The sequence below is a fragment of the Citrus clementina genome, unplaced genomic scaffold, assembly GCF_000493195.1.
Source record: "Citrus clementina cultivar Clemenules unplaced genomic scaffold, Citrus_clementina_v1.0 scaffold_5, whole genome shotgun sequence".
NCBI lineage: Eukaryota > Viridiplantae > Streptophyta > Magnoliopsida > Sapindales > Rutaceae > Citrus > Citrus x clementina.
This window is the reverse complement of record NW_006262201.1, coordinates 25,117,895-25,132,659: the sequence shown is the minus strand read 5'-3', so window position 1 is coordinate 25,132,659 and position 14,765 is coordinate 25,117,895. Positions and strand designations below refer to the sequence as shown.

At 39.5% G+C, this 14,765-nt stretch overlaps 1 protein-coding gene and 1 long non-coding RNA gene across 2 annotated transcripts; one reads left to right on the top strand and one right to left on the bottom strand.

The window, feature by feature from the left end:
* The first annotated feature begins 1,247 nt into the window (after positions 1–1,247).
* LOC18042782 (disease resistance protein RPS2) lies at positions 1,248–6,392 on the top strand. Its single transcript, XM_024183674.1, is given in 7 exon segments — positions 1,248–2,898; positions 2,901–3,932; positions 4,045–4,118; positions 4,245–4,327; positions 4,412–4,739; positions 4,893–5,045; positions 6,018–6,392. Coding segments are annotated over 7 exon segments (3,687 nt in total). The 5' UTR covers positions 1,248–1,256.
* Positions 6,393–7,455: 1,063 nt separating this feature from the next.
* Positions 7,456–8,346, bottom strand: LOC112098257. Its single transcript, XR_002905343.1, has 3 exons — positions 8,335–8,346; positions 7,837–7,876; positions 7,456–7,735 (listed from the first exon to the last, which is right to left on the bottom strand). It is a non-coding gene; the product is annotated as an uncharacterized LOC112098257 (long non-coding RNA).
* Between the last annotated feature and the right edge of the window lie 6,419 nt (positions 8,347–14,765).

The following is a 14,765-nucleotide window of genomic DNA, read 5'->3' as shown; positions in this document are numbered from 1 at the left end:
GCGTGTTTGTTGTCTTTTATTTCATTATTTGTATCTAAGTTTATTTGAAGATTACAGATCAGCAGGAAAAGCCCTTTTTCTAAAGCTAACTATACAGATTTTAGAATAGGGCTCAACCACATGAAAATATTTACGTTGTAATATCTCATATTAATAATCTAAAAACAACCAATCCAACAAGTTCAAATTCAGTCAAATCTAAAAAAAAAAATTGCTTTTAAGGAGTACATGATGGCTATTAAACTTTGGTTAAAGATCTTTTGGGCAAAAGTGAAATTCAGTCAATCATAAATCAACCAATCCAACGAGTTCAAATTCATCACTTGCAAAATTAAGTTTTCTTCCGAAATTGAGTTGTTTCCAGTACAAATTTTCCCGCAGTCACGAGCACTATCATCAAAACAAGATTATTAATATAAGAACAAGAGTTGAGGAAAAAAAAATAGTTAAAACAAGATTCCTCTGTTTTCATTCCCCTGTTTTTTTCGTTTGGTGATTGAAAAATTTTATCTCTAAACTTTTATAATTTTCCATTAAGGTTTATATTTAAATAAAGAGTTAAAAAAATCTAATTCTAAATTTATGGATTGAATGATTATTATTATATTCTCTTAGAATTGGTTACAATATCAATTAAATAACGAATATAGTTATTGATCACTTTGTTAAAAATGAACATGTGTTCTGTTTATATGAACACGGGGTGCACGCTTTAAGTCTTGTTCTTTTACAATTCAATTGTATTGCTTACTCACATTCTTCTGCAGTCAACAGTGATCTTTTGCTCATTAAATTTTTTCTTATAAATCGAAGGCCAAGAGTGAAGCTCATAAACTCCGTGATCCTAGATAATTGAAGAGGTGCGTTTGTTCTAAATACTTTAATAATTTCTTTCAATAGCATAATTTCTAATCTTTGATCTTGATAGCAGTTGTTTCTTAATGTCCGACAAAAACTATCTCTTGTTTGTCTTAATCTTGTCATTTAATTTTCTTGAGTTTTAAGTTACTGTTTATTGTCAACTTCTGTGTTCTTATGCAGTATTATTAATGGTTAATTTGCATCCATCTTCCAAAAAAGTTTTCTTTCCTCAAAAAATTGTTGGTTTTCCATTCAGGCCCCTGAAACCTTTTTCTAAAAAGTTGTTTGTTGTCGTTTCTTTCTTTTTCTTCCCCGCTAGTTCATTTAATTTATTTGAATCCATTTTTTTTTTTCAACAGCCAAAAAACTAGATATATATTGTTAAGCAACAGGCAATGGCTATAGAAGCGTGTCTCGCTTTTTTAACCAACTGTGTATCAGAAGGTGCAAAGTCACTGTTCAACCCGATTACACGGCAGATATCTTATGTGTTCAAGTACCAGAGCTACATAGATGAGCTAAAAGTTCAAGTGAAGCAGCTGGGATATAAGAGAGAAATGGTGCAGCAACCAGTTAATCATGCTAGGCTACAAGGGGATGAGCTTTATGAGGGTGTCACAGACTGGCTACATAGCGTTAATGAATTCATCAGTGAAGGGGTTGCAAAATCCGTCATTGATGATGAAGATAGAGCTAAGAAGTCCTGCTTCAAAGGATTATGCCCAAACTTGATTTCTCGTTACAAGCTTAGTAAACAAGCAGCAAAGGCGGCAGAAGCTGCCGCTAGTCTCGTGGGAAAAGGCAACTTCTCCAATGTTTCCTACCGTCCTGCTCCAAAGCGGGCAGAACATATGCAAGTGAAAGATTTCGAGGCGTTTGATTCAAGAATGAAAGTATTTCAAGATGTTGTGGAGGCGGTGAAGGATGACAAAGTCAACATAATTGGGGTCTATGGGATGGGCGGCGTGGGCAAAACCACGCTGGTCAAACAAGTTGCAAACCAAGTGATGGAAGATAAGTTGTTCGATAAGTTCGTTATGGCTGAGATAACACAGACCCCAGATCATCATAAAATTCAAGACAAACTTGCTTTTGATTTAGGCATGGAATTTGACTTGAATGAGAATGAATTTCAAAGAGCTTCTCGACTGTGTCAAAGGTTGAAGCAAGAGAAGCGGCTCCTCATTATACTGGATAATATTTGGACAAAACTTGAGTTCGATACAGTTGGAATTCCTTATGGGGATGTTGATGAGAAAGATAGAGAGGACGATCGGAGAAGACGCACAATAATATTGACGTCTAGAAGTCGAGATTTATTGCGCAATGATATGAAATCTCAGAAGGATTTCTCAATTGAAGTTTTATCAAAGGAAGAAGCATTGCAATTGTTTGGAAAGATAGTGTGTAATTCTGCAAAAGCATCTGCTTTTCAACCTTTAGCAGATGAGATCGTTGAAAAATGCGGAGGATTGCCTGTTGCACTGATTACACTTGCAAAAGCTTTGAAAAATGAGAGGCTTGACACTTGGAAGGATGTGCTGCGTCAGCTAAGAAGTTCCAATGCAAAAGAAATTGATGGAATGGAAAGAAATGTGTACATCTCCATAAAATTGAGTTACGACTTACTGGGAAGTAAGGAAGCAAAATCTCTGTTCCTTCTTTGTGGTCTATATAATGAAGGTCGTGGTATACATGTTTCTGACTTATTGAGATATGGTATGGGTATGGGCTATTTTAAAAACGTTTACACACTGGAAGAAGCAAGGAGTAGAGTGCATACGTTGATCGGCAAACTCAAATCTTCGTGCTTATTGTTGGACAGTGATGCCGAAGATGAAGTTAAAATGCATGACATCATTCATGCTGTTACTGTATCAATTGCAGAAGAGGAGCTCATGTTTAATATTCCAAATGTTGCCTACGTGGAGAAAAAGATGGAAGAGACAATACGGGAAGGTCCAATAGCTATTTCTTTACCTTATAGAGATATTCAAGAGCTTCCCGAAAGGTTGGAATGTCCCCGTCTCGAGTTCTTTTGTTGTTTTCAAAGCGTGATAGCTCTTTGCAAATTTCAGACCTCTTTTTTGAAGGGACAGAAGAACTCAAAGTTTTAGATTTTACTGGAATATTTTTCTCTTCATTACCTTCATCACTTGGTTGCCTCATTAACGTTCAAACATTATGTTTAGATGGTTGCCGACTGAACGATATAACTATAATTGGACAGCTAAGGAAATTAGAGATTCTCAGCTTCCGAGATTCTGATGTTAAGGAGTTGCCACTTGTAATTGGACAATTGACGAGATTACAGTTGCTAGATTTGAGCAATTGTAGCAGCCTTGTGGTGATAGCTCCAAATGTCATATCAAAATTATCTCGATTAGAAGAACTATATATTGGTAACAGCTTTTCACTGTGGGAGAAGGTTGAAGGAGGAAGTAACGCCAGTCTTGTTGAGTTGAAGGGGTTGTCAAAGCTAACTACTTTGGAGATACACGTTCGGGATGCCGAAATTCTACCGCAGGATTTGGTCTCTGTGGAATTGCAAAGCTATAAGATATGTATAGGAAATAAGTGGTGGAGCAGCTGGTCCGTTAAAACTGGATTATCAAGATTGATGAAGCTCCAGGGGCTAGAAAAGTTTGGCATTCTTTTGCAGAATTACAGGATGAAACTGTTGTTGAAGAGAACTGAATATCTCTATCTAGGAGAACTGAAGGGTGTTCAGAATGTTGTTCATGAATTAGATGATGGGGAAGGTTTTCCACGATTGAAGCATCTTTCTGTAAAAAGTTGTTCTGAGATTTTGCATATTGTCTGTTCAGTTGGACGGGTTCGTCGCAAAGTCTTCCCCTTGCTGGAGTCATTGTCTCTTCGTCGTTTGATCAATTTGGAGACAATATGTGACATCCAACTCACAGAAGATCAATCTTTCAGCAACTTAAGGATTATAAAAGTATCAGACTGTCACGAATTGAAGCATCTTTTCTCATTCTCCATGGCCAAAAACCTACTGCGGCTTCAAAAGGTAGAAGTGTTTTTTTGCGATGATCTGGAAATGATTGTTGGTAAGTGTTGAAATTAAGTGTTGGTGGATTTATGGACTTCGCCTCAATTATTTTTTTAAAAAAAAGACAACGACAAAGATTAATTATGTATATTGTTTTTGTTTGTTTATAGGACCCGACATGGACAAACCAACAACTTCTTTGGGATTCAAGGAACTCATTGCTGATGATGATCCTGCTCCAAAGGTGATAATTTTCTGTTCAATAATTAATTGATTAATTTATTATCACGATTAATCTTCGATCATCAAAAGAATATTATACTAGACGGTTGTACTTGAAGGAACAAAAATGTACGGGTTTTCTTTGCAGGTTATTCTTCCGAGCTTAGAGGAATTGAATCTCAGGGACTTAAGAAACATGAAAAAATTATGGGCCGATCATAATCAAAGAATGTACTGTTGTCAAAATTTAACAAAAGTGACTGTGGAAAGGTGTTATCGTCTGAAGTATCTGTTTTCATATTCTATGGTTAATAGCCTTTTGCAACTCCAACATCTTGAGATAAGCTATTGTGAGTCAATGGAAGGGGTAGTCGACACCACGGGATGGTCAGAAAGAGATGAAGGAAAGTTGATTGAATTAAAGGTTTTTCCTAAGCTACACTCCCTGCAGCTAGAATGGCTTCCAAGACTAAGTAGCTTTGCCAATATGGGACATATTCATACAGATTTAGTTGTTGAATTCCCTTCTTTGCTAAACCTCATGATTGGTTGTTGCAGTAATATGTTAAGATTCATCTCTACGAGCTCACCAGAAGATACCATTCATTCTGAAATGCAACCTCCTCCTCTCTTTGATGAAAAGGTTTTTTTTTTAATTAAAAAAATAATTTTAGTCACAATACTTGATTTGTCTTTTCCTTGAGTCTTCAAATTTAGTTAATATCCGCCTCTAATTTAGTTATCAATTGATTATGCCATTAATTGATTAATTAGTTATTTAATCTTTAACTGCCAGGTACGACTTCCTAGGTTGGAGGTATTATATATTGCGTGGATGGATAACCTAAGAACAATATGGCACCACCAGCTTGCTTCAGAGTCTTTCAGGAAATTGAAGAATTTGGAGATAGAAGAGTGTGATAACCTAATGAATATTTTTCCTCCATTGGTAAGGTTTCTGTATTCATTTCGATTTTTTTTTTCAAATAACATTCAACAATTTTTTAATCATTTCTGTGTTTACAAATGATATTCAGCCACTAATTATTTATTTCAAATATTGTACTTCAAACCACCACTCTGAAATCTACGTTTTAAGTCTAGTTTTTAGGTTCACCAGCATTAGAATCAACAATATAATTTTTTTAAACAGATTCAACAGCATAATATAATTCAATTTAATTGTTTTTGCTCATATCTTAATAAGTACGATTTTCAAAAATTAAAGGATAGTCACTCATCTTATAAGTTCACAAATTCATCTATATATTTCTCTGTTCCATAGTTCTTCACATTTCGATCGGAAAAAAAAAGTCTTCAAATTTAATTAATATCTCCAGTTTAGTTAAGAATTGATTATGCCATTAATTAACCACAAATTCATGATTGTTTACTATTTTTTTGAGATTGTAAAGAAATTTCCTCGAGTCTGGAAGTACTTAATAAAGATCCACTTTACAGCAATCCCTTGTTGACAGTACTAAGAAGTCTTTTCCAAATTTTTTTTTCCATTTTTATATATATATAAAAAAAAGGGGACCAAGGAAAAGGGAAAAAGAGGCATTTTAGTTGAGTTCTTTTTAAAGGAATAGTTGAAATGTGCAAATTTATGCTTAAAAACTTATATCAAGATGCAAAATAAGTCTAAAATATTTAGAAATTGCCTTAAATTCTTTCTACGTCCCTAATACTAAATAGTGTAAATACATTTTTATCATCTTTGTTTATCTGGCTTTTATTTATTTATTTATTTATCTTGTTACGTTTTTTGTTTAACAAAAAATATCTAGTAGACATTTCACAGTTTGTTATGTTCATAAAACGTATAATTGTATTATCAAACATACTTTGAGCTTAGTTGAATGACACTCTTACATTTTTACTTTTTTAACACACACACACACTCTCTGCTTATTTTCAGGTTGGAATTCCTACTAGTCTGGTGAATCTTTATGTATGGAACTGCAAAAAATTAGAACAAATCGTAGGACATGCTGGAGAAGAAACGAAGGAGAATCGTATTGCTTTCAAAGAATTAAAACTTTTGGAACTTGATGATTTACCAAGGCTTACCAGCTTTTGTTTGGAGAATTACACTCTTGAATTCCCATCATTGGAACGAGTATTTGTGACACATTGTCCGAACATGAAGACTTTTTCCCTGGGAATCTTATCCACACCAAAGCTGCACAAAGTGCAAGTGACTGTAAAGGAAGAGGGTGAATTGCACCATCGGGAAGACAATCTTAATTCCACTATACAAGAACACTATACAAGATCTCGTGGAAATAAGTAAACCCGTAATTTTTTTCACAGCATCATAAGAAAAAATCATTTTTTTTTAGTATTTTTGTTAGCTGTTGAGTTTTAATAGTAGTAGCTATTAAACAGGAACAATTAGTGTATATTAAAAAGTTGGAAACTGGTTAATAGCACTTGGGAATCGAGCAGTTCACTTGTTTGCGAGTAGAAACCAACTTTACTACTAATTACACTCATACCAAAAATAGTAACTAAAGAATCAGGAAATTTCCTATTAACTATTCTTAATTTTTTAATGCAAAATTCCCATTCGAAAACACCAATGACTTTCATTCAAAGTAAAGGAGAAATTACAAGGAAAATAGAATTAAAATACATGTATGTATACCTAAAACAAATGATTTTTTTAATTAAAAAAAAAACACAGTTGAGGTGAAATGATATCTCTAGTTCCAACTTTGGGACAACAGCAGACTTGAGTTAAAAAAGTAAAAATGTAACACGTACAGCACCAATCAGCCGCTCCAGTTAAAATACAAAATGCTCTGTAGATCTTGTTTGGTTACTTAGAAAAATAGAGAGAAAATTTTGACTGAGAGAAAATGCAAAGCTTCAACTTATTTTATTAATTGAGTCACAATACAATTTATAGTAGTGTGAGAATCTTCTCAAGGTTACAATCTCACAAAACTCGTGAGCCCAGATTCTAATACACATAACAAACTTTTGGAGGGAAGCTGATAAGCTCTCTAACTAACTGCAAAACTGACTTCCAGCATGGCTTGATGACTCAGCATATGTTATTCTTAAAATGCCCCCGTAAGCTCAAGGTCATGGGCAGACATTGACCTTAGTTTGCATATAGGCAAAATGATCAAAACTCAGAGGTTTGGTAAGCACATCAGCTAGCTTATCAGAACTAGACACATGTTCAATGAAGAGATCCTTGTTGGCAATGTGTTTTATTTTTTTAAATAAAAAGAAAAGAATAGTTACTTGTGCAGCACAGCCTTGACGCCTAGCTACATGGTCCATTCTCTTTGTGTCTTTGAACCAATCAACAGCAACAAGATCCATTAAATGTTTTACCACAGGTATCTGCAGTTACAAATTGCACAAAGCACAAGAAGAGCCAACCAAACTACATCATAACCTGTCTACCTAGCCTATGCAGGATATATAAATACCATAACAAACAAACAAAATATGGGGGAACCTTTGTTTTGTCATAACAAAAATGCTTGCTACGAACTCTAAAGTTATTTCCATCAGAAAGTTTCCAGCAGTCACGAGCATTATCACGGTCATCGTGTCGTAGATTGCCCGAAAAACAAGACAAATCAATTTGATCAGCCTGCTCTTCCTCTAGGGCTGCAACTAATTGAAAATTTTTTTAAAAAAAGAAAAAGATCAATACCATAAAAATCCACTAATGAGGACATTAGCCAAATATACAAAAATGAATATTTATCATCCACCTGTCCTCTTGAAATCATTCTCAATCTTTTTTTCATTTGCCTGAAATCCCAAGGAAGAATATGTTACTAATACTTCCCATTCATGATTATTGTCTGTCGTATAAGCATGACATATTTAATTGGAATAATAAAATTATTTAATTATTTTAATTAAATGTTAATCCTACAAATTATTTTTGTTAAATCTAGCAAGAATAACTTAAGATATATTTTGGTGGTAAATTAAAAAAATTTAATTATTTGGCGGGAATTATTGAAATTGGAGCCTTTTTTTTGTGGGAATTGAAATATATTCTTTAAATTATTATATAAATAGCAAAATGTACATACACACACATATATATAATTCATATATAAAAATTCTCTAATTTGTTCACAAGTATCATAGATTATAATTCAGTTATGAAATAAAATAACTACAATAATTATAGTTAAATGAATACTTCATTAATTCCTAATTTGCTTCCTAACATTAAATGAACAACTTGAGTCAGCCACCTGAATTAACCAGTAGCAACGCCTGAGTCAACCATCTGAATAAACCAGCAACCCTAGCTGATTCAAGCACCTGCAATTAACATCAGCACAACAGGAAGAATCTTAAATCAACACCAAGAACAGACCAAACTGCCATCAAATGTCACAAAAACAAACAGTCTGCTACTGCCATCAAATGCAAGCAAACAAACATATGCAACAAAACCAGATGCAAGTGAAATTCTGGAGAATATCGGATAAACCAAACCAAATGCCACACTTCTAGTAATTAGACTAGATGCAGTGTTCAATTAAACTAAATGTAGTCTCATATTACATTCAAAATTTCTAAAAAAAGCAGTGTTCCATCAGAGAAGCACCAAAACCAAACCAATCTAATCCAGCATAATTACCAGCTCAACCCAAAACAATTACACATTCTATTGACATATCAAAATTCGCTATCAAAACATACCCAAATAAATGACAATAAACCCAAAACAGACCCAAACCAACTGATGTTGCAGCCCTAGTAGTCGTTGTCCGTTCCACTGCCATGGGAGTGAGGGTAGGCTCCGTTGTCGATGAGTGAGTAAGATAAGGCTCCAAATCAATAGTTCCACCTCCTTTCTGCAATTCAAAAAACAGAAATTCATATATGTAAAACTACTAAAAAGTGTGAAACAACCTGTAAGTATGCAACTTCTGTCAACTCAATAGCACTTACTAAAGTTTTTATACAGAAGAAAAAGGCATTTTAAGTCCAAAAAATTAGAATTATTGGTTGAACTCCAACTCCATCAATCCATGTAACCATCCAATCTTTAATGAAAAAATGAAGCATAATTAACAAGACATCTGAATCAGAAAGATTGTGCTTTCATTTGGCACGAGGTGTTGGAAACAACTTAACAAAAGTCAGGATCTAAAATACTTTGAAAAATCAGAAAAACAGCAAAATATCAGTTTCAATATCTTTTTCATCCATTGTCAGCTCAAACTAAAGGTAGCCGCGCTACCTTTAAACATCATTTGGGCTTATACATGTGACATTTGCTCATGAACAACTAAAGTTGAATAAGATTTTTATATGAAACAGAATATAAAAAGTCAAAGTAGAATATGACAGGAGCTACAATATATTATTCAGCATCAGCATTATGTATAAAATAAATTTAGAGGCGTTATATTCATTCACAATCTTGCAGAGGTAACACCAGATTATGGCACGCAACTCTTGAATAGCAGATAAAGGAGGAGATGCAGTGGGAAGGTAGTAACTTGCTTGCATGAGAACTAGAAAGTAATATCCCAAGATCAATTATAGATCTCATAAAACAAAAACAGTGAGGCAAATACAATTATTGTGAACAAAGGTTAGATTTTTTAACCATTTAGCGAATAGACCACATTGTTGATTGGTGGGTTTTGTTTCAATTTCCATTGATTGTTATCGTTTACTCTGTTTAGCGAATAGACCACATTGGCTGTCAAGCATAACGGACATATAAAAATGGTTAAAAAATTAGGCCAACGAATGCGAAGAAACCTTGTAGCCAGTTATCACCGATCGAGGAACGGCGTAGCTTCGTTTTATCATTTGTCTCTGGTGAGTTTTGAAACTGCTGTTTCCTGAAATTGGATTCCTCGGCTATTCTGTTTTGTTGATTGGTGGGTTTTGTTTCAATTTCCATTGATTGTTATCGTTTACTCTGTTTAGCGAATAGACCACATTGGCTGTCAAGTTTAACGGACATATAAAAATGGTTAAAAAATTAGGCAAACACAATTTTCGATTGAAAAAAGGAATTTGAGCTTTTGGGTTGAAACAGAGGAAAGCTTTTGGGTTATTAAAGTGAAAGATATGGAATAATACAAAAAATTATTAAAGTGAAAGAGCAGGAATACAATCATTTTTTTGGGTCCGAAGGGTCGGAGGCAGTTCGCTGTGGTTCTGATATGTGGGGCGGTTGCGAATGTGAGACTTATGTTGCGGACTGCCCAATTCGCTAGCCCAATTGCCTCAATTTCGGGCTAGAGAGCCAACACAAAGCCAAGAGTGCTAGCTTGGCCCAATTCCGGAAGGTTCTAGGAAACTCTAGCACATGTGAACATGTAAATATTCTAGAATTCTTTATACAATTCCAGCACATGTAAATAGCTAGGAAATTGTAGAATACTCTAGAGTTTGGCAAAGTTTGGCAAAGTTAGGCCAAGTTTGACAAAGCCTCCCCTATAAATATGGGATGGCATTAGGCATTTGTATCCAACAAGCATTGTAATCTCTCTTTGTGCAATACAAGTTTCTTTGGCTCAATTGCTCTCTTCTCTTGTTCGAGAATCTCTAGGCTTACTTAGCAACATTCGGCAAAGTTGTCTAAGTGCCGCACGGGTTAGCTGCGCAAAACACTCATCCCGTGACAAGTGGTATCAGAGCTAAGGTTTGCACGCACGCAAATTAGCTCACAAAGCAATGGCCAACCCTTCAAACGTAGCACAAGAGGGTTTTGTTGGTGTGGATGTTCCACCAGAACCAAGCCGCGGCCGAGAGGGAGAACGCGCCCAAGGCAAGAATCGCGGCAAGTCCAAGGCCCCATCCGTGGATGCTTTGGAGCCTCGTGTAGGCACTCTCGAAATAGCCTTGTCCGCCACTCAAGATAGCCTTGAGGGATTAGAGAGAAGAGTGGACAATCTCGAGGGAGAATACGCCGAGTTCACGGTGGCCACAAAAGCTCTCATGCATGAGCAAGCGAACATTCTCCGAGGTGAGTTTCATTCTTTCCATGATGAGTTGCTAAAACTTCGTAGTTTTGTTCAGGACGAACTACGTGCTGTCCGTGCGGAAGTGGATGAAGTCCGCTCGGATTGGGCATGGCACAAGCGCACACTCTCCGCAAGTCCAGCTTCCGCAAACTCGAGTGATGCGCGCCGCATTGATGTGCCAAAGCCCGACACCTACGATGGCACACGCAATGCCACAATCGTGGACAACTTCCTGTTCGGGCTGGATCAATACTTCGATGCCATGGGTGTACGAGATGAGGCATCGAAAGTGGGCACTGCACCCACCTATCTTAGAGGCGCTGCACAACTATGGTGGCGTCGCAAGCATGGCGAGATGGGCAAGGGCATTTGCACCATCGACACTTGGGCCGACTTCAAGCAAGAACTCCGAAAGCAGTTCACCCCAAGCAATGCAGAGAAGGAAGCGCGAGCGCGCTTACGTCGCCTCAAGCAATCGGGTAGCATTCGGGACTACATTAACGAGTTCTCTACCCTCATGTTGGAGATAAGTGACATGTCCGACAAAGATTCACTCTTCTACTTCCAAGATGGCCTCAAGGATTGGGCCAAGACCGAGCTTGATAGGCGTGGTGTTCAAACACTTGACGACGCCATCGCCGTTGCGGAGTCGCTCACCGAATACTCTACCCAATCCAAGGACAAAAAGGCCAACCAAGGCAAAGGTGGGGGAGAGAGTCGCAAGGACAAGGGTAACAACCGCAAAGATTGGGGGCAGAAAAAGCCGTCTAGCAACAAGAGTTGGCAAGGAAAATCGGAGGGCAAGAAGGAGGCGCCAAAGCCGCGAAGCCCATGCTTCATATGCAACGGTCCAAATTGGGTACGCGACTGTCCGGAGAAGCGGTCGCTTAATGTTCTTGCTGCCCAACTCAAGAGCAACCCCACAATGTCCACGGAGGAACCCCAACTCAGCATGGGTTCTCTCCAACGCCTCGGGGCACTCAACCGCCAACAGCCCGCACTAGCCAAGAAAGGGCTCATGTATGTTAGCGCAAAGGTAAACGGCCAGTCTGTTCGCGCGCTGCTAGACACGGGAGCAACACACAATTTCGTGTCCGTAGACGAGGCCAAGCGTTTAGGCCTCAAGGCCACCAAGGAAGGAGGCACAATGAAGGCAGTAAACTCACCCGCCAAACCAATTGCGGGAATTGCACAAGGCGTGCACATCACACTCGGTACATGGAGCGGAAAGCTTGATTTCTCCATTGTGCCCATGGATGACTTCAAGATGGTCCTTGGCATGGAATTCTTCGACCAAGTCCATGCCTTCCCGCTGCCCGCTACAAACTCCCTAAGCATCCTCGATGGGAGCAAAGCATGCATGGTACCCACCGAACGAGGCAAGTCCGAGGAGAAGAAACTCTCCGCCATGCAATTCAAGAGGGCTTTCAAGAAGGACCCAAGCTTCTTGGTCTCCATTCGGGAACTAAACGAGGAAGGAAATAGCGGAACGTCGCCAAGCCAAGTCCCTCCGCGAATTCAAGCCGTCCTCAATGAGTACAAGGACGTGATGCCTCCAGAACTTCCGAAGAAGCTCCCACCTCCGCGAGAGGTAGATCATGCGATTGAGCTAGAACAAGGCGCGAAGCCACCAGCCTTGGCGCCCTACCGCATGGCGCCACCCGAATTAGAGGAGTTGCGGAGACAGCTCAAAGACTTGCTGGACGCAGGCTACGTTCGCCCCTCAAAGGCCCCATTCGGTGCACCGGTCCTCTTCCAAAAGAAAAAGGATGGATCGCTGCGGATGTGCATCGACTATAGAGCGCTCAACAAGATCACCATCAAGAACAAGTATCCGATTCCATTGATTGCGGACTTGTTCGACCAGCTTGGCAAAGCGCGGTACTTCACCAAACTTGACTTGCGCTCCGGGTACTACCAAGTGCGCATCGCCAAGGGAGACGAACCAAAGACAGCGTGCACAACAAGGTACGGGTCTTTCGAATTCCTTGTGATGCCTTTTGGCCTTACTAATGCACCCGCCACATTTTGCACACTCATGAACAAGGTACTCCAACCATTCCTCGACCGCTTCGTGGTCGTGTACTTGGACGACATCGTGGTGTATAGCACCACACTCGAGGATCATGCCCAACACTTGCAAAAAGTCCTCCAAGTACTTCAAGACAATGAGCTCTTCCTCAAACTAGAGAAGTGCTCGTTTGCCCAACAAGAGGTGGAGTTCCTTGGCCATAAGATTGCGGGCGGGAAGATCATGATGGAGAATGACAAAGTAGAGGCCATCCTCGATTGGGAGCCTCCCTCGAAAGTACCCGAGCTTCGCTCGTTCCTTGGGTTGGTGAATTACTACCGCCATTTCATCAAGGGCTATTCAGCCAAGGCGGCACCCTTGACGGATATGCTCAAGAAAAACAGAACGTGGCATTGATCCGAAGAGTGCCAACGTCCATTCGAGGAGTTGAAGAAGGCAATTTCGGAGGAACCAGTCCTCGCTCTTCCGGACCACACCAAGCCCTTCGAAGTTCAAACAGATGCCTCGGATTTCGCCATAGGTGGAGTCCTTATGCAAGAAGGCCACCCAATAGCGTTCGAGAGTCGAAAGCTAAATGATACGGAACGCCGCTACACGGTGCAAGAAAAGGAGATGACAGCCATCATCCATTGTCTAAGAGTGTGGCGACATTACTTGCTTGGCTCACACTTCACGATCATAACGGACAACGTGGCGACAAGCTACTTTCAAACTCAAAAGAAGTTGAGTCCGAAGCAAACACGGTGGCAAGATTTCCTTGCGGAATTCGACTATCGGCTAGAGTACAAACCGGGGAAAGCCAATGTCGTTGCGGACGCTCTAAGCCGCAAGGCGGAATTGGCAACACTTAGCATGAGCCAACCGAAGTCCGACCTTGTCTCACGCATCAAGGAAGGCCTCCAACAAGACCCGCTAACAAAGGATTTGCTGGAGAAGGTGCTCGAAGGGAAGACAAGGCGATTTTGGCAAGAGGAAGGCATCCTCCTCACCAAGGGAGATCGGCTGTTTGTGCCAAGGTGGGGAAATTTGCGGAAGGAAGTTATCAAGGAGTGCCACGACTCCAAGTGGGCTGGTCACCCAGGAATCGAGCGCACCACCGCACTAGTTCAAGCCTCGTATTTTTGGCCGCACATGAGGGACGACATCGAGGCATATGTGCGAACTTGTCTTGTGTGCCAACAAGACAAGGTGGATCATCAACTTCCAGCGGGATTGTTGGAGCCGCTACCACTAGCAACAAGGCCATGGGAAAGTGTCTCCATGGACTTCATCACATCGCTGCCCAAGTCCGAAGGTTGCGGAAGCATCATGGTCATTGTCGACCGACACAGCAAGTACGCCACATTCATTGCCGCACCAGTGGATTGCAAAGCGGATGAGGCAGCCCGCCTATTTGTCAAGCACATTGTGAAGCTTTGGGGAGTTCCGAAGAGCATTGTGAGCGACCGAGACCCTTGGTTCACTGGGCGGTTTTGGACGGAACTCTTTAAGATGTTGGGGACCGATCTCAAGTTCTCGACAAGCTTCCACCCACAAACGGATGGGCAGACCGAGCGCATTAACGGCCTCCTCGAGATGTATCTGAGGCATTATGTGAGCGCTCACCAGCGGGATTGGGCGAAGCTACTCGACATCGCCCAATTTTCTTATAACTTGC